This window comes from Ostrinia furnacalis, unplaced genomic scaffold (assembly GCF_004193835.3).
Source record: "Ostrinia furnacalis isolate ACB-3 unplaced genomic scaffold, ASM419383v2 OfSCF0770, whole genome shotgun sequence".
In the NCBI taxonomy this organism is placed as follows: domain Eukaryota; kingdom Metazoa; phylum Arthropoda; class Insecta; order Lepidoptera; family Crambidae; genus Ostrinia; species Ostrinia furnacalis.
The window spans coordinates 62,878-88,372 of NW_021131009.1; the positions used below are offsets into that span (position 1 = coordinate 62,878).

The 25,495-nt window shown below is 45.8% G+C and overlaps 1 protein-coding gene across 1 annotated transcript in view; it reads right to left on the reverse strand.

The window, feature by feature from the left end:
- Nucleotides 1-393: 393 nt before the first annotated feature.
- The window catches only part of LOC114350003 (uncharacterized), a 35,607-nt gene continuing 10,505 nt past the window's right edge, over nt 394-25,495 (reverse strand). Inside the window, exons 9-16 of the mRNA XM_028300621.1 lie at nt 12,361-12,511; nt 11,920-12,036; nt 11,321-11,466; nt 9,254-9,494; nt 5,143-5,376; nt 3,925-4,020; nt 3,242-3,457; nt 394-743 (exon numbers count right to left, since the gene is read on the reverse strand). Of these exons, the coding sequence (XP_028156422.1) occupies nt 618-743; nt 3,242-3,457; nt 3,925-4,020; nt 5,143-5,376; nt 9,254-9,494; nt 11,321-11,466; nt 11,920-12,036; nt 12,361-12,511 (1,327 nt within the window). The 3' untranslated portion in view covers nt 394-617. The remainder of the gene's footprint in view (nt 744-3,241; nt 3,458-3,924; nt 4,021-5,142; nt 5,377-9,253; nt 9,495-11,320; nt 11,467-11,919; nt 12,037-12,360; nt 12,512-25,495) is intronic.

Consider the following 25,495-nt stretch of genomic DNA (forward strand, 5'->3'; position numbering starts at 1 on the left):
CGCACCATATGCAAGCTTGAGTAAAAGAGACAAATAGACCAGAAAATATGGCTGGCGTCAGGAAGAAGTAGCATAGAGACCAGCGTAGTTTCACAATATCATTTTCATTGTGACTATCTTTAGAGGTTGAAATTCGTTCGCGGCAAGACACCTGATGCCCCTAGCATGGCTTGAGGCGCCCCTAGCATGACTTGAGGCGCCCCTAGCATGGCTTGAGGCGCCTAGCTTTTCTTGAAGTGCCCCTAGCATGGCTTGAGACACCCCTAACATGCCTTGAGACGTCCCTAGCATGGCTTGAGACGTCCCTAGCATGTCTTACTGAGACACCACTAGCATGACTCTAGGCGCCTCTAGCATGCCTTGAGGCGTCCCTAACATGCCTTGAGGCGTCCCTAACATGTCTTTAGGCGCCCCTAGCATATCTTTAGATACCTCTAGCATGTCTTTATGTTCCCTACCATGACATGAGGCTCTAACATACACTAACGCTCTCAACCATTTAAACAGAAGAATCCCTGCTACAATGAATACAAGTTGCACATTTCCTTCAGTACCGTCATAGATACGTAGTCTCCCCCGCCGAGTCCCGTCTCCCGCGGGGTGGGGGGAGGGCAGGGCTACTGGAAGTCGGCCAGCGACTGGCGCCACGTCGCGTGGAACGGGATCCGCAGCAGCTTCAGTCGCGTGTGCGGTAGCTGGGCTGCTAGCAGCCGCTGTAGCGTCGGTAGCGGCAGGATTTCAACCTGTGAAGTGGTCATTTCATTAGATTAAAATGATGGTCATTGTTTTTAAATTATTTCTAAGGGTTAATTTGCAGTCGTCGGATAAGTTTTAAGAAAATATGTTTGGCACATTGACATATTTTCCATACTGAAACTGTCCATATGCCAAACTTATTCTTCAGATAAAAGTTACCCGACGATTGAAAAATCAGCCCTAAGTTAATATTAAACTAGACAAGCTGATACTGCAGCTATTCAAAATACCATTTAGTAACTACGAATCTCGTGGCACCATCCACAACTTTCATTCGCATGAAATCGACTAATGAAGTTACTCGTATGATAGTAACCATATCTTTTTAGTAAGTCCAGGATAGCCTATCGAAATGGCTTGTTCAGAAGTATTTACTAGCCACTGCGCATGCATCGTGTCATGTCACGTTGCGTCGCGTCACGCCACGTCGCATCTTGTCACGTCACGTCGCGTGGTATCGCGTCACATCACGTTTTGCCCCGTCTCGGCAACTGCTCGCTGAAGAGTTTGGTGACGCGCAGTAGCTCTGTTTACGCCCCATATTAGTTCTCGCGTTGTAGCATGGTGTCTCGTCGCACGCTACTGAACCGTCACTACCAAAAAGATGCGTAATCCCAGTCGTGCGTTGCGCGTTGGTAAAGCTACCCATCCTTATCGCTCGCGCGTAATTATTTTGCTGTCGCGACTGTGCGACGCGCGCCCGCAGTGAGTGTGCGAGCGCGACAGCAACATAATTACGCGCGAGCGATAAGGATGGGTAGCTTGGGGTCATTGGACAAAATTCTACGTGCTCACGGACCAAGCTTTACCCGCTTAAAGCTTCGTGATTTTATGACTTGTCATGTCACGCAAAGGGAAGTCTACCTAACCTTTGTAGACTTTGAAAAAGCCTTTGATACGCTGAAGTGGGCAAGTATATGGTCGCGACTCGCTGACATTGGTGTCCCGCCGAAAATCATCGACCTACTGAAGGCCATCTACAGGAAATATTCTTGTACGGTGACTCACGACGGCCTCATCTCCGAAGACATCGAGGTGCATGCGGGCGTCCGGCAAGGCTGCCTGCTTTCGCCCCTTCTCTTTCTGGTTGTCTTGGATGGAGTCATGAATCGCGCATATCAAGACCAACGGCGTGGAATAGAGTGGGGTATAATCGGAGTCTTAGAAGACTTAGATTATGCCGATGACCTCTGTTTGCTGAGCCACACGCATCACGATATGCAATCCAAACTTAATGACCTACATCGAGAAGCGGGTATCACAGGGCTCAAAATTAACTGCCGGAAGACCCAAGAGATGCGATCTGGTGTGAGAAATTGCACGCCATTACGGATTGGTGCAGAGGATGTGGCACGAGTCCACAATTTCACCTACCTCGGGAGCGTCGTGTCAGAAACTGGAGGTACCGAAGAGGACATCACTTCGCGCATTGCCAAGGCCAGAGCTACCTTCGCACAACTTCGCCCCATATGGCAGTCACGGAAATTGACCCGAAGGGTCAAGATCAAAATATTCGGGTCCAACGTTAAATCCGTTCTGCTCTATGGGTGTGAAACGTGGAAGGTCACAAAGGTTATCTCGCACCAGCTGCAGGTCTTCATCAACCGCTGCCTTCGCCGAATTCTCGGCATATACTGGCCCGAGAAAATCTCCAACGTCGAGCTATTGGAACGCTGCCACGAAATTCCGATCGACCAGCAGATCAAGCGCCGCAAGTGGAACTGGATTGGCCACACTCTCCGAAGGGACCCCGATCACATCCCTAAGCAGGCTCTGGATTGGAATCCCCAAGGAAAACGCAAACGTGGTCGACCCAGGCAAACTTGGCGGCGCACTGTAGCGGACGAGGCGAAGAAGATCGGCAAGACCTGGAGCGAGATCAAGCGAGAAGCTCAAGACCGAACGAGATGGAGGACTGTTGTGGACGCCCTCTGCCCCATCTAGGGGACATAGGACCATAAGTCAAGTAAGTCATGTCACGATATTCGCTGAGCGAGCGCCTTTTCATCTTGCCTCAATAAAATTATTTATTTATTTATTTATTTATTTTATGGAAAACAAACAGCATATATGTATTATGAATAGATGAGGCGGTTAAGATCAAAAATGTCTTACATAGTTTTCACAAATAGCATATCAAGATACAATCCAAAACAAAACCATTTAGCATGCAGTATAACTACAATATATGAAAAAAGTTAAAACAATACAGAAAATACCTACTAAAGCCATACCAAAATAGCAGAATATTAAGCAGTAAACAGATACTTCAACTTTTTACCGGGAGAGTGCTAAGTAGTGTCGCCAAAGAATTCTTTATTACTTTGATTTTTGAAGTAGTTTGGTCTCACAATATGAAAAAGGTCAACATTTTCAGAATAATTGCTTCTTTTGTCTTATTATGTCTGAACCTAAACTGTTAAAATTATGTCTGAACCTAAACTGTTGTATGCTGAATACAGTACTTCTATTCTATTCTACTGACCTGCGGCGGGCCGGCCACGTGTTGGTGCTCATCGGGCAGCTTGCAGCCAGGCACTGGTTTCAGCACCGGGATGCACTCGCCGACGTCACGTCGCTTGGAGTCGGGCGCCTGCTCGCACTGGTCGATGAACAACTCCGTCACGCGTAGTAGCTCGATCGTGACCCCCCACATTAGGTGCGTGAGTGTGTCTTTCAACCTTAACACTCCGCTGAGCACCTACGAAAAAAAAGTTTGCTGTTATTTTTTGTATAGTCAGCGTGCAGCGTCAAATAGTGACACACCTAAAGTGGCCAAAATGTTGATGACAATCTTATTCCAACTATAACAAAGACATGTTGTGAACTTATTGGCTACTTCGAGTGTCATGAACTATTTGACAACTCTTGAAGATCTAAACAGTGGTCCTTCGAGCCGGATAAACAAAATTGCTACATTTGTTGCATTACCAACATAAACAGTCATGGTTTATAGTACGTTGTACTGTTTGTACTGAGAATTGATCTTGAAAACAGTGGTCCTTCGAGCCGGATTAACTATAAATTGCTGTGTTTGCATTACCCACATAAATACTCATGACTGTTGTACTCTATAGTTCTGTACTGAAAGAATGAGTGGATAAAATCGATCGATCTATCTGTAGGTAGACATAAAGAGGAAGCCTCAAATAGGTGTACAATACTGACCTGTTTATTAGTTGTCGCCGACTGTGACACATAGGTCGGTATGATGAGTAACCTTTGGATGTTTTTACACTCCGCCAACGCGTCATCGAACCCAACCTGCGACAAAATTTAAGTCATTAATACGGTGATGATGATAACATAACATTTTGGACGTAATTAGTTTCAATCACGTTTAGAAAATTAAAAGGCTGACATAAAATGAAATGATACTAGAAAAGAAGGTACAATAACTATCACTCATTATCAGGGCTCAATCTCCATTATTTCCGATTCCCTGGGCGACTCAGCGAGACAGCAGTGTTTTGTCGTCTATGTTGATGATATCACGCACTGGCCGGGAGCGACCATGAGCTATCACTAATTTTATCAGGGTTCTTTTTCCGTAATATCGCCTCCTTCCTTGGCCACTTTTAGCGGAACAGCAGAGTCTTAGCGTCTTTTTTGATGCCATGATGCCCTGTGGCCTTATTCACGTAAAAAAACTTCAACGACAACAAAACACCGAGTTGCGATCCTATCGAGTAATCGTTCTATCGAAATTGACCCTTGTGAATACGGATTTAGAACTGTTTTTAATGGGACGACTCCTGAACGTCAGCGGAGCGAGATCTTGAGTGGGCGGGTGGTACAGATCGTGCCATCCACAAAGACGTGCCCCACCAATTTACTCTGGCGGTACCTTGACGTCGATGTTGACGAGCTCGAGCCGCGTGAGCAGCGGCAGGGCGGCGAGCGCGCGCAGTAAGGCCTCAGCCTTGAACTTAGCGCGCGGAACTGGCGGCAGGATCTTATGCGTAAAATCAAATAGACCGGTTCTCGAAAACAGCGGCGCGGCAGCGGGCAACGAGCGGGCAGCGGCGCGGGAGCGGGCAACGAGCGGGCAGCGCACTCCTTCTTTTGCCCACAATAAATCGAGCGTTAGGAATAAATTTGAATCGAAATAAAATTGTCGCCGTTGTTCAGACATTTCGTTTGCGAATAAAAACAAATATCTCGACAACACAACCCCGAACACAACACTTCGCCGCTAAAGCGCCGCGCGANAAATATCTCGACAACACAACCCCGAACACAACACTTCGCCGCTAAAGCGCCGCGCGAGCTGCCCGCTTGTTTCGAGAACGGGTCTGCGTTGCCCGCCCCGCTCCCGCGCCGCCGCCGCTCCCGCCCCGCTGCCCGCTAAGTTCGAGGCTGAGGCCTTAGGCGGGGCGCGTGTACCTTGACGTCGATGTTGACGAGCTCGAGCCGCGTGAGCAGCGGCAGGGCAGCGAGCGCACGCAGTAAGGCAGGCGCGGCGCATTGGGCGGTGCCGCGCTCGAGACGCAGACGACGCAGCCGCGCCAGCTTGGCCAGGACGCCGGCGAACTCGGCGCGGAAGGTGCACTCGCCGAGTTCTAGAGACTCCAGCTGAGACAGTTGGCCGATCACGTCACACGCGCACCAGCCTAGCTCCTGCAAACAGTTTAGGTTTTGATTTCATAAAAATTAAGGAAGTGGTGTCGAATCAATGAGCGTATTTCAGGACTCTGTCTATTGAGCATGTATCACAGCTCATTAATACTGTCAATACCGCCAGCACAGTGTAAAATTAGACCTCCACTAAAACTCACGCGTGCAACGCACGACGGGCGCACGTGTACGTGCTTCTATAGGCGGGCACACGCGGCGAGTGCCGGCTGCAAAGTACCGGCCCGCGACGGACGACGGAAGGAGGCATACGCTCTGTGTACCCGCGCAAGTTTTAAAGTAGGCGAGTAGACCCATATACCTTTGAACTTTGAAGTCCTCCTATGTTCTTCTGATTAATTTCGTTGCGGGTCCAATGACAGTTTAACTTTCCTTTCTTTCCTGGGTTCTGATTGGCGGTCAAGCCGTAGATCCTAGCTATAGTCTGGTCCGTGAGTACGTAGAATTTTGTCCAATGACCCCTAGCTACCCATCCTTATCGCTCGCGCGTAATTATGTTGTTATCGCGCTCGCACACACTGCGGGTGCCACTCGCACAGTCGCGACAACAATATAATTACGCGCGAGCGATAAGGATGGGTAGCTAGGGGTCCTTGGACAAAATTCTACGTGCTCACGGACCGGGCTTTACACAGGAAAGAGAGGTGAGAAAATTCCAAGTCCAGAAGCATTTCCTTCTCACCTTGATGGACGTGAGCGACAGGTGCGCCAGGTGTTCCAAGCTCGCGAGCGGACGCAGGTCCCGAGCCAGCGCGAGCCCCGCCATGCTCTTGAGGCGCAGCTCCCGCAGGCGCGGCAGGCGAGCCAGCGGCGCCGGGTCCAAGGCCGGCGAGCGGATGGCGAGCGCCGATAGCGCCATTAGTCCCGCCATGTCTTGAGGCGGAGAGCGCCGGCTGCTCGCAACACACACTCACCTTGATGGACGGGACTATTCCCACCTCTCGTTCCCACCGCTGCAACTCCTGTGTAGCCAGGATCTACAGCTTGACCGCCATATAAACCCGAACAATGAAGGTCAAGTTTGTCCCAGGAGAAAGTTAAACTGTCATTGGACCCGCAACGAAATTCATCAGAAGAACATAGAAGTTCGAAATTGAGGTTCGTCTCTCCATTGCAAAGCGGATGACAGGTGACAAAGGTTTGATAACCTTTAAGAAAAGATGTGCACCACGGACAATAAATATCAATTAAGGGTGCCTATCTTATGAGCAATTAGCTCCTTGCTATAGTCTGGTCTGCGAGCACGTAGAATTTTGTCCAATGACCCCAAGCTACCTATCCTCGCTCGCGCGTAATTATATTGTTGTCGCGACTGTGCGACGCGCGCCCGCAGTGAGTGTGCGAGCGATAAGGATGGATAGCTTGGGGTCATTGGACAAAATTCTACGTGCTCACAGACCGGGATTTAATAATATTTTTCACAAAATCGTTTAAAATCACTGTTGTAATAAATTGCGGAAACGGGATATAAGTTGTTGTACCTTGATGGAAGTAAGTGACAAATGCGCCAGGTGTTCCAAGCTGGCGAGCGGACGCAGGTCCCGAGCCAGCGCGAGCCCCGCCATGCTCTTGAGGCGCAGCTCCCGCAGGCGCGGCAGGCGGGCCAGCGGCGCCGGGTCCAAGGCCGGCGAGCGGATGGCGAGCGCCGATAGCGCCATTAGTCCCGCCATGTCTTGAGGCGGAGAGCGCCGGGCCGCATCACAACATAAACTCACCTTGATGAACGGGACTATTACCACCTCTCGTTCCCACCACTGCAACTCCTGTGTAGCCAGGATCTACAGCTTGACCGCCATATAAACCCGAACAATGAAGGTCAAGTTTGTCCCAGGAGAAAGTAAAACTGTCATTGGACCCGCAACGAAATTAATTAGAAGAACATAGAAGTTCAAAATTAAGGTTCGTATCTCCATTGCAAAGCGGATGACAATAAAAATAAAATATCAATTAAGGGGGCCTATCTTATGAGCAATTACCTGCCAATAATATTTTTCACAAAATCGCTTAAAAGCACGTAAATTTTTCCTTGTCGCAACAAGATCGGTGTAGTAAATTGCGGACACAGATGTATTAAAATAGTAAGACACGGGTTTTAACGAGACGTTTATTAATGAGTTACATTATGTACTCACGGCTTGACGTTTCGGCTGCGATGCTGCAGCCGTGGTCACAAGCAGACTGGCGGTTCGCGGCGTTGTTCGTTCGTTACTATTTTAATTGAAATGGAACGCGAAAGTTTAAAATCTTATGACACAGATGTATGTTGTACCTTGATGGACGTGAGCGACAGATGCGCCAGGTGTTCCAAGCTGGCTAGCGGGCGCAGGTCCCGAGCCAGCGCGAGCCCCGCCATGCTCTTGAGGCGCAGCTCCCGCAGGCGCGGCAGGCGGGCCAGCGGCGCCGGGTCCAAGGCCGGCGAGCGGATGGCGAGCGCCGATAGCGCCATTAGTCCCGCCATGTCTTGAGGCGGAGAGCGCCGGCTGCTCGCAACACACACTCACCTTGATGGACGGGACTATTCCCACCTCTCGTTCCCACCGCTGCAACTCCTGTGTAGCCAGGATCTACAGCTTGACCGCCATATAAACCCGAACAATGAAGGTCAAGTTTGTCCCAGGAGAAAGTTAAACTGTCATTGGACCCGCAACGAAATTCATCAAAAGAACATAGAAGTTCGAAATTGAGGTTCGTCTCTCCATTGCAAAGCGGATGACAGGTGACAAAGGTTTGATAACCTTTAAGAAAAGATGTGCACCACGGACAATAAATATCAATTAAGGGTGCCTATCTTATGAGCAATTAGCTCCTTGCTATAGTCTGGTCTGCGAGCACGTAGAATTTTGTCCAATGACCCCAAGCTACCCATCCTCGCTCGCGCGTAATTATATTGTTGTCGCGACTGTGCGACGGGCGCCCGCAGTGAGTGTGCGATAAGGATGGGTAGCTTGGGGTCATTGGACAAAATTCTACGTGCTCACAGACGGGGATTAAATAATATTTTTCACAAAATCGCTTAAAATCACTGTTGTAATAAATTGCGGAAACGGGATATTTGATGTTGTACCTTGATGGAAGTGAGTGACAAATGCGCCAGGTGTTCCAAGCTGGCTAGCGGGCGCAGGTCCCGAGCCAGCGCGAGCCCCGCCATGCTCTTGAGGCGCAGCTCCCGCAGGCGCGGCAGGCGGGCCAGCGGCGCCGGGTCCAAGGCCGGCGAGCGGATGGCGAGCGCCGATAGCGCCATTAGTCCCGCCATGTCTTGAGGCGGAGAGCGCCGGCAGCTCGCAACATACACTCACCTTGATGGACGGGACTATTACCACCTCTCGTTCCCACCGCTGCAACTCCTGTGTAGCCAGGATCTACAGCTTGACCGCCATATAAACCCAACCAATGAAGGTCAAGTTTGTCCCGGGGGAAAGTTAAACTGTCATTGGATCCGCAACGAAATTAATCAGAAGAACATAGGAGTTCGAAATTGAGGTTCGTCTCTCCATTGCAAAGCGGATGACAGGTGACAAACAAAGGTTTGATAACCTTTAAGAAAAGATGTGCACCACGGACAATAAATATCAATTAAGGGTGCCTATCTTATGAGCAATTAGCTATTATAGTCTGGTCTGTGAGCACGTAGAATTTTGTCCAATGACCCCAAGCTACCCATCCTCGCTCGCGCGTAATTATATTGATGTCGCGACTGTGCGACGGGCGCCCGCAGTGAGTGTGCGATAAGGATAGGTAGCTTGGGGTCATTGGTCGGACTTTAATAATATTTTTCACGAAATCGCTTAAAATCACTGAAATTTTTCCTTGTCGCAACAAGATCGGTGTACTAAATTGCGAAAACAGACATATATTGTTGTACCTTGATGGAAGTGAGTGACAAATGCGCCAGGTGCTCCAAGCTGGCGAGCGGGCGCAGGTCCCGAGCCAGCGCGAGCCCCGCCATGCTCTTGAGGCGCAGCTCCCGCAGGCGCGGCAGGCGGGCCAGCGGCGCCGGGTCCAAGGCCGGCGAGCGGATGGCGAGCGCCGATAACGCTACGAGGCCTGGGAGACCCGCGCAAACTGCTTCGACCGCGCGCGCCGGGCAGCGGCACAGTTCTATCCTGTGAAGGAATTGTCGTGGTCAGTTAGGTCCTTTTCACACGTCCCGGTTGCCGGCTAACCGGCGCCGGGTATCCGGTGGTGAAGTGTATGGTAGTTTAAGGTAGCTTTCACATGTTCCGGCGTAATTAATCCGGCATGCCTATTGATGTGCCGTTCCCGAGAACGCTCTCTCAACTGAGAATATTCTCGGGAGCGTTCCCGGGAGCGTTCTTCTAAGTGAGAAAGGTTGAGAATCATGTTTATCAAATGGAAATAAACAAACTTTCTTAAGTAAAATAGTATTAAATTAAGTCAACAGATAAGTGTACGAGGGCGGCACTGAAAATTTCGGGAATCAAGGAAGTGAAACAACATTACTATTTAAAAATGTATTTATTGCTTTTTAAAGTATTCTCCGCGAAATTTGACACATTTTTCCATACACGAAACCAATCATTGAAGCAACCATTGCATTCGGAAGTTTGGGTCTCCAAAATGGCCGTTTTGTAGGCTTCCACAGCTTCTTCAGGTGATGAAAATCTCTGACCACGCAATTTATTCTTTATTTTAGGGAAAGTATAGAAATCATTAGGGCTTAGGTCGGGGCTGTACGGCGGATGGACTAATAATTCTATGTTTTCTTGCTCTAAAAACTCTTTTGTTCAGTGCGCGGTGTGAGAACTCGCATTGTCGTGATAGAGGATGATGCGGCGGTTGCAGTTCTCTTTACGGAGTTCAGAAACGACCTGTGGCAAACAAATGCTAGCATACTAATCTGCATTAACCGTTCTTTGTGTGTTGCACCCACTCCTCTAAAAGTTGGAGACTCTACACTCGAGGTTGTTGACAATAATGTATACCTGGGACAAACAGTCCAGTTAGGTAGGTCCAACTTCGAAAAAAAGGTCAATAATCGAATCCAGCTCGGCTGGGCAGCCTTTGGGTAACTTTACGATATTTTCACGCGGCTTCTCCGTCGCGTTGCCACTCCGCTTTAAATCCACTTTGAATCCGCTTTGAATCCGCTTGCAATCCGCCAGGGTGGCAAGGGCCTTAAAACTCAGAGGCACACTTATGTTCAAATACCGTAGCCGAGTCCTAAAGCGGCGGTACGCGTTCGCCACGAAAAGAGTGAGCAAGACAGCAATATCTCACTCACACGTTTCATGCCTTGTTTATAACGACTAGTCTTAACGCCCAGTTAATAAAACATCGAAACATTACAAATAATATCACATAAAAACAACAAAATTAAAATTAAAACTAAATGTATTCTGTCGAGAACACTGAGAATATTCCCGGGAGCGTTCTCGGTTCTTGAGAATATTCTCACTGGGAATATTGCCGGGAACGAGAACTTTCTCAGCGGCACATCTCTAGGCATGCCCATACACTTCACCACCGGGTACCCGGCGCCGGATAGCCGGCAACCGGGACATGTGAAAAGGGCCTTATGCTGTGTAAATAGATGATATTTTGGAACAAAACTTTAGTCTGTGCTATTTGACCCGAGAATTTGACAAACATTGCCAATGAAAACTTCATGTTACATTCTCACACTGAATAACCCTCAGTCACCGTAATTATCCCGTTTCTTTTGACGTCAGTAATATTCCCCTGTTGCGATAATGTTGGTATCGCTTAATCGGACGTCGAAAATCCGATCCAAGCCTTTGAGCTGGACACGAATGGAAAAAATTTTGTTTTATTCTTTAAGACTGTGCTCCAAAAAAACTTTGGTAATGCATTCTTCGAGTGACCTCTGCTTTGCGAATGACTGTAATATAAAATAATACCTCTAGATACAACCATCCATAAAAACAGTAATAAAACAGATGGAGCTTACCTTTCTATCGTATCTACAGTGGATATGTGTTGCGCGAACTGTTCCCAGAACACGGTGTCGTTTTGTGGCAGCAGCATCTTGCGTAAGTCCAGCCACTTCGTGCCGTGGCGCTTGAGTGCGGTGCATAATCCGCCCCAGTCGCTTACCTGTTGGTGACACGATTTTCGAAATCGTAAAAGTAACTTTTACATATAAATATAATATAAATATCCTTGGACATTTTACACTGCGCCGCTAGTCCCAAATTAAGCAGATCTTGTACTATGGGTGCTAGACAACAGTGCAGTGGAATTAACACTAGCACAGATTTTATAATTTGTACAGCAATGGTAACTACAATGACAAAGTGAACGTTAAATATGTAATACCACAGTTACAAGTTTTTAAAGTGATGGAGAGTCTTCAACCTCTCACCAATAGAAAAAAACTAAATCAGTTTTAGATATAATCATCAGCGGGGTTATTCCGAAAAATGTTCGAATGGCAACATTCGATCCCTTTCAGGCAAAGCGAGATGCCAGCATGAGCGACAGAAACAGACATATCCGAAACTACGTAAAAAAGAGTTTCGGTGTAGCCCTGCAGTTTCGTATACTCACATGTGAATTTTTCATCCTAACGTGCCTCCATAGCGCTGGCGTCGACGCCATCTGCCGCCACAGCTTGCAAACTCTTGCGCAGTGCGCTAAATCCCGCATACCTAAGTATTGGAATATCTGTAAAGAAAAATATTTTTTTAGTACAATGAAATGTGTAGACGGAGTGGCCGTCTCTGGTATGTTAGGATAAAAGACGGGATAATTACGAAGTTATGGTGCGTCAAAGTTCCGCGTGACGTCACGCTGTGCTACGCTTTTTGGAACGTAGTGACGTCACCGGTCGCCACTGTCAATTCTAATTGATTTTATAAAGCGAAAAATACGTGACGGATATTTTTTTTGCAAGTAAATTGAGGGACTAATGCCTGTTTTCACCATCAAACCCTGATTCGAACTTGTTTTTTTTACCCAGGAAACATCCTTATTAGGGTATTCATTTACCTGCACGACCACGTTGTAGTTGTGCTCCTGCGCCTTGTGGTAGAAGGCGGTGAAATGGTCCGTGTCCTGCTTGGGGCGGCCGCGCCGACGCGGCGACGTCACCGGCGGCGGCGACGACCCGTTCACCATGCGAGTCTGCCGCTTCTCGCCACTGCGCAGGTTAATTACGTTTGTTAACACGTTCAGACACGAGATATAATAGTGTTTTATTATTGTGTACAACAGTACAGTCAGTGTCAAATAGTTCGTGGTACCCAAAGTGGCCAAAAAGTTGACAGTTGAAGAAATTGAAAATGCCAGACTTTCGATTTTAACCTGAAATTGAAATATTATTATGTAGCATGTGTCAACATAATAATACCTCACTTTGAAACATCTGAAATGAAAACTTAAATTAGTTAAAAATATAGCTAACTTCAAACAAGTATAACAACTTTGGTTTGTAATTTTTTTATCCATACACAAAGCTTGTTTGAAGCCAGCTATTACAATGTAACCTATCAACAACTCCACAACTGAAGAAAAACCGATTTAAAACTAAAAAAAAAACACTTACCTTACATCCGATGTAGGAGTTAGCTAAATTAAATTTTGACGCAAAACACACTTGTTCATTTTATTTTTATATTCCTTTATACAAATTGTGATATACAGCATTTATATGTAAAATTAACATAACACATACAGAAAACTCACTGAATGGACATAACCATATTTTTTTATAAATAACTATTAAATAAGTAAGACCACAGTACCACACTACTCAGCGCAGACTCGTGGCTGGCGGTGTAATAATAGAACAATGCAGATCACGTTTTCTCTCGCACTCACACTGGTTATGGGTGACGTCACACAAAGGTTGTTTATAATACGTAATAATTAATGTGCAACTCTTGTTTCAAAAATTACTTAACGCCCCGCCTGCCATGGGTCTTTGCGCCGAGTATTAGAACGCAAGGGCAACATATTCATAATTCATTTGACTTTTGACGACAGTGTCGAATAGTATCGATATAATAGTCCCACTTAAATGGCAAATAAATAGTCCCACTTAAATATTTAAATCACTCATCACCCTTGCGACTAGTGTGGCCGTACTGTATGTTACATAAATAACATGATTTTGCAGTTTTAACTTGTCCCGGTGGAGTTAATTGCGCACCTGGCCATAGTCTGGTCACTGAGCACGTAGAATTTTGTCCAATGACCCTAAGCTACCCATCCTTATCGCTCGCGCGTAATAATGTTGCTGTCGCGACTGTTGGGCTTTAGAATGCGACTCCCTCGCTTACACACCTCCCCGCACTCCCCCATTAGTACCAGTGAGCGTCGACGTGACGTCACGCTTGTCAGGTGCGCAGTTAACGCAACGGAGATGTATGTTTAAAATAACAGTTAAAAGATAGTTCATTTTATTCTTATTCAATAGCTCTAACATGCTTTTTACTATCCTAACATTGAACATACAACAAATTCATTCTAATGCATAGACAATTTTATTTAATCCTCAATACACCATTCAAAAAGGTCTTTGAAATGTTATATTTCTAATGTATGTCAACAATAACCATTTTGTAATAACCAATGATTGGACAATCGGGTCAAATTGAAAAAAAAAAACAGTTATTTTTACAAAAGAAGTAAAAATATGAATCTTTATACGACTTCTACTAGAATAATAAATTAACTTTTTGACATTTTTATACAAATTCTGTCAATACAACTTTTATGATAAAATTAGCCATATAGATTTGTCAATGTTTCTAACTTAAGTTTTATCAAAACCATTCCGTTTGTCCAATCATTATAACTTTACATGATTCAAATCAAATTATTGTTCTTCCATTATTCCAAAAACTATACGAAATGTAAGACACATTACATTTGGAATACATGAAAGAAACTACGAATAACAATCACTAGCTAGATGTAACAAACCGTACAGTATACGACAGTTTAGTTGCACAACTCGGGATAACCTTTCAGGCTATCTTATAGATCGAGTTTGTGAACTAAAGTGAAGAGCCATAGGGACACAGCCGATATCAAAGAGGGGTAACTAACTGAACCACTAACGTAATGACGAATTAAAGTTAATCTGAGTTCTCTTAGTTAGCCGTCAAAGAAAGCTACAGTATTTTGCGCTCACTAAGGCCCGGTCTCTGATCAATAACCCTATTATATTGCTGTCGCGACTACGACTGGCGCCCGCAGTGAGTGTGCGAGCGCGACAGCAACATAATTACGCGCGAGCGATGAGGATGGGTAGCAAGCTACCAATTTAATTTTGAAGGTCATTGGTCAAAATTCTACGTGCTTACAGACCGGGCTTTATACCACTCATGACTTTTTTTATTTATTTTTTTAATTCTCATTTTAAAGAGCTATGTCACATACTCATGAGTTAATCGGAGTTAAATAGTGTAGACACGCTCTTCATTTCGCTTCCAGCAACATCGCTTCGCTCAACTTCTGAATGTTGTCGGTATTGCACGCGAGTCGCAAGGCCCGAAGCGTTTCGCAGTTTGAACACGAAGTGTCTGACTACACTACTCGGTCAACTTTGGTACTTTGCCGAAGCACCGAAATGAGTAGAGCTGAGATGTCAAATTGTATGGGATTGAGATTGTAGCATCGCGCTCATATCGCGTTGCAGTCACGTCGACTGTGTACCAAAGGCTTTACTGTTTAGGAATGTTTTGGCTATAAAAACCTTAATCATAATTGTAAATAACATAATTAGATAACGAAATTGGCACCTTACCCTAAAGGTTCAGTAGGGCTATTCCGAAACGCCGCTTTGGTTATATCTGTCTCTATCTCTCATGCTAGCATCTCGCTTTGTGTGAGAAGTATGTCAACATTCAGACTTCAGATAACGTTTTTCGGAGTAGCCCCACAGAAGTTATTCAAAAGACTACAAAGTAACGTCGTAAAATGGTTGCCCATTTATAAGTATAGGCAAGGCAGCCAATTTCGCCAACTATACTAGGTCAGCGCTTAACTGAGTCAGCGTCTGAGATATGGGAGAGGCACGGGAGGGTGTTTTTGTGACGTCATATGTCAGCAGACTTCAGATCTGCTAAACTTGTATGCTCTGTCACGTCATAATATGTCAATGTCACCTAGAGATGTGCCAAATCAGACTGACTCGAATAACTAGCAGGTACTCACGTACTCGACGACACGTACGATCGAATCAGAAATGAGGAGATCCGTAGGAGAACCAGAGTGACTGACATAGCCCGCAGAATCGCTAAAATCAAGTGGCAGTGGGCGGGGCACATAGCTCGTAGAGCTGATGGCCGCTGGGGCAGGAAAGTTCTTGAGTGGCGATCACGAGCTGGAAGACGTAGCGTGGGCAGGCCTCCCACTAGGTGGACCGACGATCTGGTGAAGGTCGCGGGAAGTACCTGGATGCAAGCGGCGCAGGACCGGTCTTTGTGGAAATCCTTGGGGGAGGCCTTTGTCCAGCAGTGGACGTCTTTCGGCTGAAACGACGACGAACGACTCACGTACTCGAGTATGTCAAATTCTGTATTCGGATCCACAATACTCGAATACAGATTTCGAGTACTAACGGTATTCGAATACTAAGTCGTACTTTAATAGCAACCTTGTACGGCGTACAGTCGAATTTTGTATGACAATAATCTGTTATTATTTACATTAAATACTCCCCCCCCCCCCTATCGTTCATACATGTTTGATTTGTGATGAAATATTAGAAATTGTCATCAAAAGAAAACTACATAATTCGATTCAAAAAGAACTCGAGTCCACTGAAGTATTCGAATACTCGTGCCAGTACTCGAATACTTGACCGAGTCTTCCGACTCGAGTCCTAACTCGATTCTTTTATTAACGAAAACCTAAAATAGCCGACTCGGCACATCACTAATGTCACCCCTCCCGTGCCACTTCTTAACCTCGGGAACTGACTCACGTTAAGTGCTAGGCCTATAAACAATAGGAATATCGCGTAACATTTAGACGTTATAAATAATTGTGATCTGTACATGGCGTTCCGGTCCAGTGCTTGCAGCAGCGTCGTCGGATCATTCTTCTCCCGCAGGCTGCAAAAGGACAAAATTCGTTATACTTTAGTTCTATACATACTATAATAGGCTAAAGAATCTATGCTCAAGATGAAATTAGAGTCTGTGTTAGAATTTGTTTCAACACTGTGGCTGTTGTCTCTCTCTGTGTGTATATTAGTGAACAGTAAAGACAAGCTGTTCTGAATAAAAAAAGATTTGTGTACCCTCTCTTTGAATGTTATGATCGCCCAAATATGTGAACATCAGGCATTCCCAATTCCCAAGTCGTCTAGCTAGCATGTAGAGTGTAGACCAAATCTTCCATTTGATTTTATTAAGATAAAGAGGGTTACATTCCTATAGTGGAGGCCGAATAACTTGCTAGCCTAGGATATACGCCATTACATCGTTTTATCAAGGAATTATAAGACGATAAAATTATATCGTGGCGCGTCCCTTAGGCCGAGTGATAATGGTGATGATGACTGTATTAATGTGGCATTAAAGACTAATGTGTGTTATTCTCCCCAAAGGAGAGCATGGAGAGTGTAGGTAGAGTCATACTCCTACATTAAATAACCTGATCAAAAGATGTGTATAGTCTGGTTTACGAGCACGTAGAATTTTGTCCAATGACCCCAAGCTACCCATCCTTATCGCTCGAGGGTAATTATGTTGCTGTCGCGCTCGCACACTCACTGCGGGCGCCCGTCGCACAGTCGCGAAAAATAAATATATTGGTTTCTTTTTCTTTTCGTATCTTGTGTGGTGTACAATCAACTGAGATGTGTTTATGTGTTTTTGGTTTTGTGAAATAAAGTTTTTTCTTTCTTTCTTTACATACCGGCGGCTTATGGTGCGGCACGAGTATAAAGCGGCGGCCGTTGAGGCGCACTAGCGACTGCGGCAAGGAAGGTGCGGCCGGCCGCCCGCCCGGCGGCGCGGACACCGCCCAAACGTAGTGGTGTGTAGTGATGTGTGGTGTAGGGCACATACCGGCGGCTTGTGGTGCGGCACGAGTATGAAGCGGCGGCCGTTGAGGCGCACTAGCGACTGCGGCAAGGAAGGTGCGGCCGGCCGCCCGCCCGGCGGCGCGGACACCGCCCAAACGTAGTGGTGTGTAGTGATGTGTGGTGTAGGGCACATACCGGCGGCTTGTGGTGCGGCACGAGTATGAAGCGGCGGCCGTTGAGGCGCACTAGCGACTGCGGCAAGGAAGGTGCGGCCGGCCGCCCGCCCGGCGGCGCGGACACCGCCCAAACGTAGTGGTGTGTAGCAGGGTTCGAAAATATCCGATATTTATTATAAATATCAAAATATCGGATATTTATGATATATATCCGATATATATCAACTTTGATATATATCAATTTTGTATGAAAGCCATAGTATTATTTTATTATATTATTCATGAATACTATTGCATATGTGTTACATAAACATGTTTTTAATGTTTTTAAACCTTAGAATCAGACAAATAAAGCAAAAACATAAAATATTCGGCAAAATCAACTAAAAAATAAAAATCATATGTCAAAAAGTACAAATACAGTAACAAATTTTAAAAGTTGATATATATCATCAAAACCGGCTTGATATATATCGGATATATATCCGATATATATCTTGATATATATCCCTTGATATATATCCTCGAACCCTGGTGTGTAGTGATGTGTGGTGTAGGGCACATACCGGCGGCTTGTGGTGCGGCACGAGTATGAAGCGGCGGCCGTTGAGGCGCACTAGCGACTGCGGCAAGGAAGGTGCGGCCGGCCGCCCGCCCGGCGGCGAGGACACCGCCCAAATGTAGTGGTGTGTAGTGATGTGTGGTGTAGGGTACATACCGGCGGCTTGTGGTGTGTAGTGATGTATGGTGTAGGGTACATACCGGCGGCTTGTGGTGTGTGATGTGTGGTGTAGGGCACATACCGGCGGCTTGTGGTGTGTGATGTGTGGTGTAGGGTACATACGGGCAGCTTGTGGTGTGTGATGTGTGGTGTAGGGTACATACGGGCAGCTTGTTGTGTGTGATGTGTGGTGTGTAGGGCACATACCGGCGGCTTATGGTGCGGCACGAGTATGAAGCGGCGTCCGTTGAGGCGCACTAGCGACTGCGGCAAGGAAGGCGCGGCCGGCCGCCCGCCCGGCGGCGCGGACACCGCCCAAACGCGCTCGCCCTCCGGCCCGCCGCTGGCGGCCTGCGGAGAGACCAGTAGAAATAGCACTATAATTATCAGAAATATACAATTGCTCGATTTTAAGAATTTTAATTGAGAATCTGAGTCTCAAACGTGCGACACTTATGCAGTACATGCGTACTTTTAGGGCGCCTTAAAATCTGCAAAAAAAAAAATCTGCGCTTCAGCTGAGCTGCCTTATTATTAGGACATAATTATGCCATAGTATTATACTTAATGAGATCTAAAAAATCTAAAAAAGTAAAAGTGCTTTTTGAAAGCCTATTTGCAAAAGACCGAGAGAAGAAGAGAGTTTTATACAACTGTTTGAACAGCCTTGCTGACGCGATGTTGTCGCGCGGCTTTATGCAGCTTTGAAAGAATCTTTAACTCTTGATGTATCTATTAGATATCTGCTTATATTGCTACATTTGTCAAGTTGTGTCTTGGAAATAACCAGTAATATCAAGACGCAACTTATTTAAAAATACTTCATTCTATTCCCAAAAACAAGTTAGTTTCGAGCGGCTCGACCTATGTTGATTTTCGTCAGTCCTAAGATCTCTACATACCTTCATCCTAAGCAGCACGCGCTTCTCAGGCCGCACCACCCTGGGTACGGGTACGGGTACAGGCAGAGACACCATGGCGGGGATCACGCCGGATTTGTGCGTTAGGAATTAGGGATGTTGATTTGCGGCAGTTCCAGATCTACACATACCTTCATCCTAAGCAGCACGCGCTTCTCAGACCGCACCACCCTGGGTACGGGTACGGGTACAGGCACAGGCACAGGCACGGGTATGGGTACAGGAACGGGCGCGGGCGCGCGGCGCGGCACCGGCGCGGGGAGAGACGCCATGGCGGGGGTCACGCCGGATTTGTGAGTCAGAGGTGGCGGCTATTGGTGATGTTGATTTGCGGCAGTTCCAAGATCTACACATACCTTCATCCTAAGCAGCACGCGCTTCTCAGGCCGCACCACACTAGGTACGGGTACGGGCACCGCACCGGCGCGGGCAGAGATGCCATGGCGGGGGTCACGCCGGATTTGTGCGTTAGGAATCAGGGATATTGATTTGCGGCAGTTCCAAGATCTACACCTACCTTCATCCTAAGCAGCACGCGCTTCTCAGGCCGCACCACCCTGGGTACGGGCACGGGCACGGGTACAGGCAGAGACGCCATGGCGGGGGTCACGCCGGATTTGTGCGTTAGGAATTAGGGATGTTGATTTGCGGCAGTTCCAAGATCTACACCTACCTTCATCCTAAGCAGCACGCGCTTCTCAGGCCGCACCACCCTGGGTACGGGCACGGGCACGGGTACAGGCAGAGACGCCATGGCGGGGGTCACGCCGGATTTGTGCGTTAGGAATTAGGGATGTTGATTTGCGGCAGTTCCAAGATCTACACCTACCTTCATCCTAAGCAGCACGCGCTTCTCAGGCCGCACTACCCTAGGTACGGGCACGGGTACAGGCACGGGCACGGGTACGGGTACGGGCACGGGAACGGGCGCGGGCGCGCGGCGCGGTACCGGCGCGGGCAGAGACGCCATGGCGGGGGTGACGCCGGATTTGTGAGTTAGGGGCGGCGGCTCCGTTGGTGGTGATGATGATTTGCGGCAGTTCTGGAGAAAGATAGAGTTCTGGTTGCTCTAAAGTTGCGACGTTAAGCAGCTTTTTCCTATCCAGTCTTACTGTAATGTGCAACAGCGTTACTTGTTGAGAAACAACATTTTGACCGATTTAAAAATATTCAATTGACTGGGTTGAGTATGCAACTCTCTTTTGCAATAATACGATTTTTATAGTTATTCTTACATGAAGAAAAATCCAATTTGAGATCGAATGCTAGGTAATTAAAATACAAGATATACGTTCCTACGACACCATCAGTAAATTGACATAACTTTAACCAAAACAGTGTATGAATGAACGAGAGGCAATAGTAAATCATTGCCGTGACCCACATATTGCACTGTCAATGTGTTAATAAAATCGAACTTGTCGAAACTCTACAGTGAATAACGAATAAAATGTATGATGATCGTTTAAATAAAAAAAAATCTATTATGGCAACATATCCTCCAGTATAAGTCTTGGTTCAGTATCTGTTTCAAACTTGTACGACACTTTTTGATTACTTTCATTAAAATAAATATTTCTAACCATCGATAGAGAAAGAAAATGAGATTATCCAGTTTGACTGAGAAGTGAGTAATACATACCTTATTAAATTCGCTGCGAACAAATTAAACTGGCGCCGCAAAAAAAATAGTAACCGTAAAACAAAAATGAAGGAATGTGAACTGAATTAGAACTTGCACTACAGTTCACTTAAAATCCCTTCAAGTTAAAATATTCGAAGTACTTTAAATAACAGCGAACTATAAACAAGTGTTGCTCAGTCGGCGTCCGAACGTTTACTGAGTCTAACGCGCGATAGTGCGCGAGAGCAACATTGGAAATCAAAAGGAGTAAGCGAAAGGGGTAATGAAAGAATGAGATGACAATAATCCGTATTAATAAAAAATAACACGTGCGAAAAGATCACAGCTTTATTGTTTTGTCTTGAGCTTTCGGAAGTCCTTATCAGTGAGACAAATAGAATTATCTGTACCAGTAATAATACATTGTTGTTCTTTCTTTCACAATACACACACACACTTAACAAAACAAAAAGTAAAACCCTTTAATTTTTAATGGGCCCTTTTTATATTGTTCTTGAACTCGTTTTCTACGAAATCCAAGCTAATCTAATATATGTACAGAATGGTGTTTTTAAGTACTTTAGTTTAAATTAAAAATGGACCATAAAAATACAGACCTATGAAGATGGTTTAAATTAAAAAGTATGTCAATTGACTGATGGTGGTGTCAACTATCTTTTAAGATTGCAATTGGAATGAGAAGTAAAAAAAGTAAATTCCAAGTTTGTATTGAGCATCTTGTATTATTTATTAGACAAGTTTCTTGACACAAGTGACAGTGGGCGGGGCAATAAGTTTTGAGTAGTAACGACGCGACGGTCCGGAAGCCGCGTTGTAGACAAGTCTCCCGCTCGGTGGACCGACGATCTAGGAAAGTCTAGATGTGGGCAGCACAGGGATGGTCATTGTGGAAATATTTGAGAGGTTTTCCAGCAGCGGTTTTTCTTTGGTTGAAAAAGCGCTAGCTAGCGCTAGTAAGTAAAAGGGACACATTTTTAGCGGTAAGTGCTGTCACTGTCAAAAAAATGTACGGGAAAACGTCACTTTTGAAGTTTAGCAAACGTGTCCTAGCCGTAACATGCTAGTTTCGGCGGTTGCCACGGCGATCGCCATTTTGCTAACAATTTCTACAGCCAATATATTGTTGCTAATCTAGCTAGAGCAAACGTGGTCGCCCCAAGCAAACTTGGCGGCGCACTGTGGCAGACGAGGCGAAGAAGATCGGCAAGACTTGGAGCGAGATCAAACACATAGCTCAAGACCGAACGCGATGGAGGACTGTTGTGGACGCCCTCTGCCCCATCCAGGGGGCATAGGACCATAAGTCAAGTAAGTCAATCTAGCTGCTAGATAAATAAATAAATAAACAAACTCACCCTACAGTAGAACGGCTGCGGCACTGGCCCGTAATGCTGTATACAGGCCGGGTGGTAGAGGCACAGGCACGCGGCGCACGCTAGGGACGGCACGCCGCGCCCGCACGTCAGCGAACACGGTTGTATGACTTGTCGCGCTGGAGGCCTCTCCTGATACACGACATATCTTAAGTCTATAGGGTTTTGTCTAATATATTGTCACCATAATTTGAACCTTATTCATTTGTTTTTAAGGTCGAAAAGCAATAAAAAGAGGCAGAGGCACGCCGCGCCCGCACGTCAGGGAACAAGGCTGGATCACTTGTCTCGCTGGGGGCCGCTCCTGCGCACGTTTTTATACGACAACCTTACAGTAAGTGGGTAGGGTTCAAATTATGGTGGCAATATATGGAACAGAGCTCTATAGAGCGTATCTTAATGCAACCGAACCTACAGCTAGGTAGCGCTAGCTAGCTAGGGATACTCAAAGAATATGTACAGGCCGCATTTAAGAACGCTGCGCGGCCCTGCCCTACAACCAACCTACAACTCTTACAAGTCACTTGTTGCAACTACGCTTGGTGCAGCGCCACCTAAAAGCGACATTTCGTATGGTCTGACGTGCAAAATATAGGTAATTTTTTTAAGCTTTGTTTTGTTCGTTTGGCCTAATGCAGGACCGGTCGTTGTGAAAATCCTTGGGGGCGGCGTTGTTCCAGCATTTGGCTTCTAATGCTATTACTAATGCTGTATACAGGCCGGGTGGTAGAGGCACAGGCACGCGGCGCACGCTAGCGACGGCACGCCGCGCCCACACGTCAGCGAACAAGGTTGTATCACTTGTCGCGCTGGAGGCCGCTCCTACGCACGTGGGTTTTATACAACATATCTTAAGCCTATCTTATGTATATTGCCACCATAATTAATCACTTGTTTTTAAGGCGAAAAGCAAGGAAAAGAGGCAGAGGCACGCCGCGCGCTAGTCACTAGATTGGATGTGGATATACGACACAATATTCTCTGTGTGCGACTTTCGAAAAGCAATAAAAGGAGGTAAAGGCACGCCGCGCGCAAGTCAAGGAATAAGGTTGGATGACTTGTCTCGCCGGAGGCCGCTCCTGCGTACGTGGTGATTAAGTATACGACAATACCCACTATAGAGCATAGCAGGTTTTCGACCTTTCTTTAAATTGATAGGGGTCATTATGGGGGCATTATAGAGCCCTACGGGATTAATATGGTAACGCAGTAAATGTAACGTGGCAGCTCTCGGTCTGAGTTAATATCAGGCCGTATGAGGAAACGAGCTTCACCCTCAACCACCAGTACTCTATCTACATCCAACTACCGAAACTCAAAATGCTGTTAACATTTTTGTTATGGCGACAACTTTGAAGTAAGGTTGTGGTAGCTAGTCAGTCAGGCAGATAGAGAAGTCCTACCAAATAGAGCAAAAAATGTATGTAAAAAATCTACTAAAAATATCTAGACACGCGGCAGCGTATCAAGCCATTGGACTTAAAATTGTTGTGCCATTGGAGTGTACACGGCACGATTTTAATTTAGTATGCATAATGTGTGCTTAACAATAAACGAATTGCTCTTTTGTTATTTATTTAAGAAGATATTACACCAATTTAAATAGAGATATTTATTAGCCGCAACGCGGTTTAGACACGCGGTAGCATGTCCAGTAGGCCTAAGATGCGCGCCACGATAAGCGGTTATCACGCCATTTTATCGATTTTGCCCATACATTTTGACGTCGATAAAAGTTATCACGGCGCGCATCTTAGGCCTACTGTAGTAAGTATTTGTATTTCGACCCTAACCTGTTTTGTTCGTCTACACTAATATTATAAAGAGGAAAACTTTGTTTGTTTGTTTGGTTGTAATGAATATTCTCAAAAACTACTGGACCGTTTTTAAAAATTCTTTCACTTTTCGAAAGCTACATTATCCACGAGTAACATAGGCAAAATTATATTTTGGAAAAAAACAGGGTTCCGTAAAATATATGTGATAATGTAGTCCACGCGCGCGAAGCCGCGGGCGAAAAGCTAGTCTTAAATAAATAGGAGAAGTTCAAACGACTCACCTGTTCCGGCGACGGCGGCGCCGGCGGCGGGCGGCTCTGCAGCGGCGGCGGCGGCGGCCTGCCGGCGGTACTACACTCGCGCGCGCTCAGTACCCGCGCCGGACGGCCAATTGCGCTAGTCAATCAGCCGCCCTGGTACTCACATGGGGGTACCCCGGTCTCTCGGGTATTATGGGGTAAATTCATAGTGCCTTCAGACAATAAATTGTATGCTCTTTGAGCGGAACATAGTGATACTACCTAATGTAACATGTCACCATTTTACCTATGATTCACAATAAATGATTTTGTATATGTATTTGTAATATTGTCTTTAAAGGTAAAGGTCACTGATTGACTTACTCACTCATGACGAAATCTCAGAAACTACAAGCTATAGTCTGGTCGCTGAGCACGTACAATTTTGTCCATTGACCCCAAGCTACCCACCCATCCTTATCGCTCGCGCGTAATTATATTGCTGTCGCGACTGTGCGACGGGCGCCCGCAGTGAGTGTGCGAGCGCGACAGCAATATAATTACGCGCGAGCGATAAGGATGGGTAGCTTGGGGTCAATGGACAAAATTCTACGTACTCAAAGACCCGGTCTTTGAGTACGTCTACGTACTCAAAGACTCGGTCTTTAGTCTTAAAATCGGTAAAACGGGATCCACGCGTACAAAGTCGCGGGCAGCCGCTAGTTTTTTTTATAAAATAAAGTTTGATAGTGTAAGTGTGTAACGCTAATAAGACTTCACTTTGGTCATCCAGTTGATATCACGCAAGTGAACAAAGTGGAATAAACCCACAAAGATAATAATATAAGGGAATATTGCATGTATGGAAACCTGTTCTACTTTTTTGTATGTAGCTGAGTTACATGAGCAATGATTTTTGCTTTAGTTTTATTATATTGTCAAAAGGCACACAACACATTACTTGTGTGTTTTGTCTCCTTTTGTCGAATTGGTTCAATGACAGATGGAGAAAAAACTGTTTTTTTTTGTTAGAGAGACTGAGGTACTTTTCAATTCATTCAAATATTCAAAAGATTTTCATAAATTACAAATAAACTTCAGTTGTGGAGTTGTTACGATAAAAATCTTACACTAGAACTATTAACTAAAACTTATTTCTATACAACATCTCGTATGACAATCATCATCTCTATGTACCTCAAAATAAGATTAAACAAAATGTAAATTAGAAAGGTAGGTACAAACTAATAACGAGGGTAGAATGAAATTGTCAAATTAGATGCGTCAATT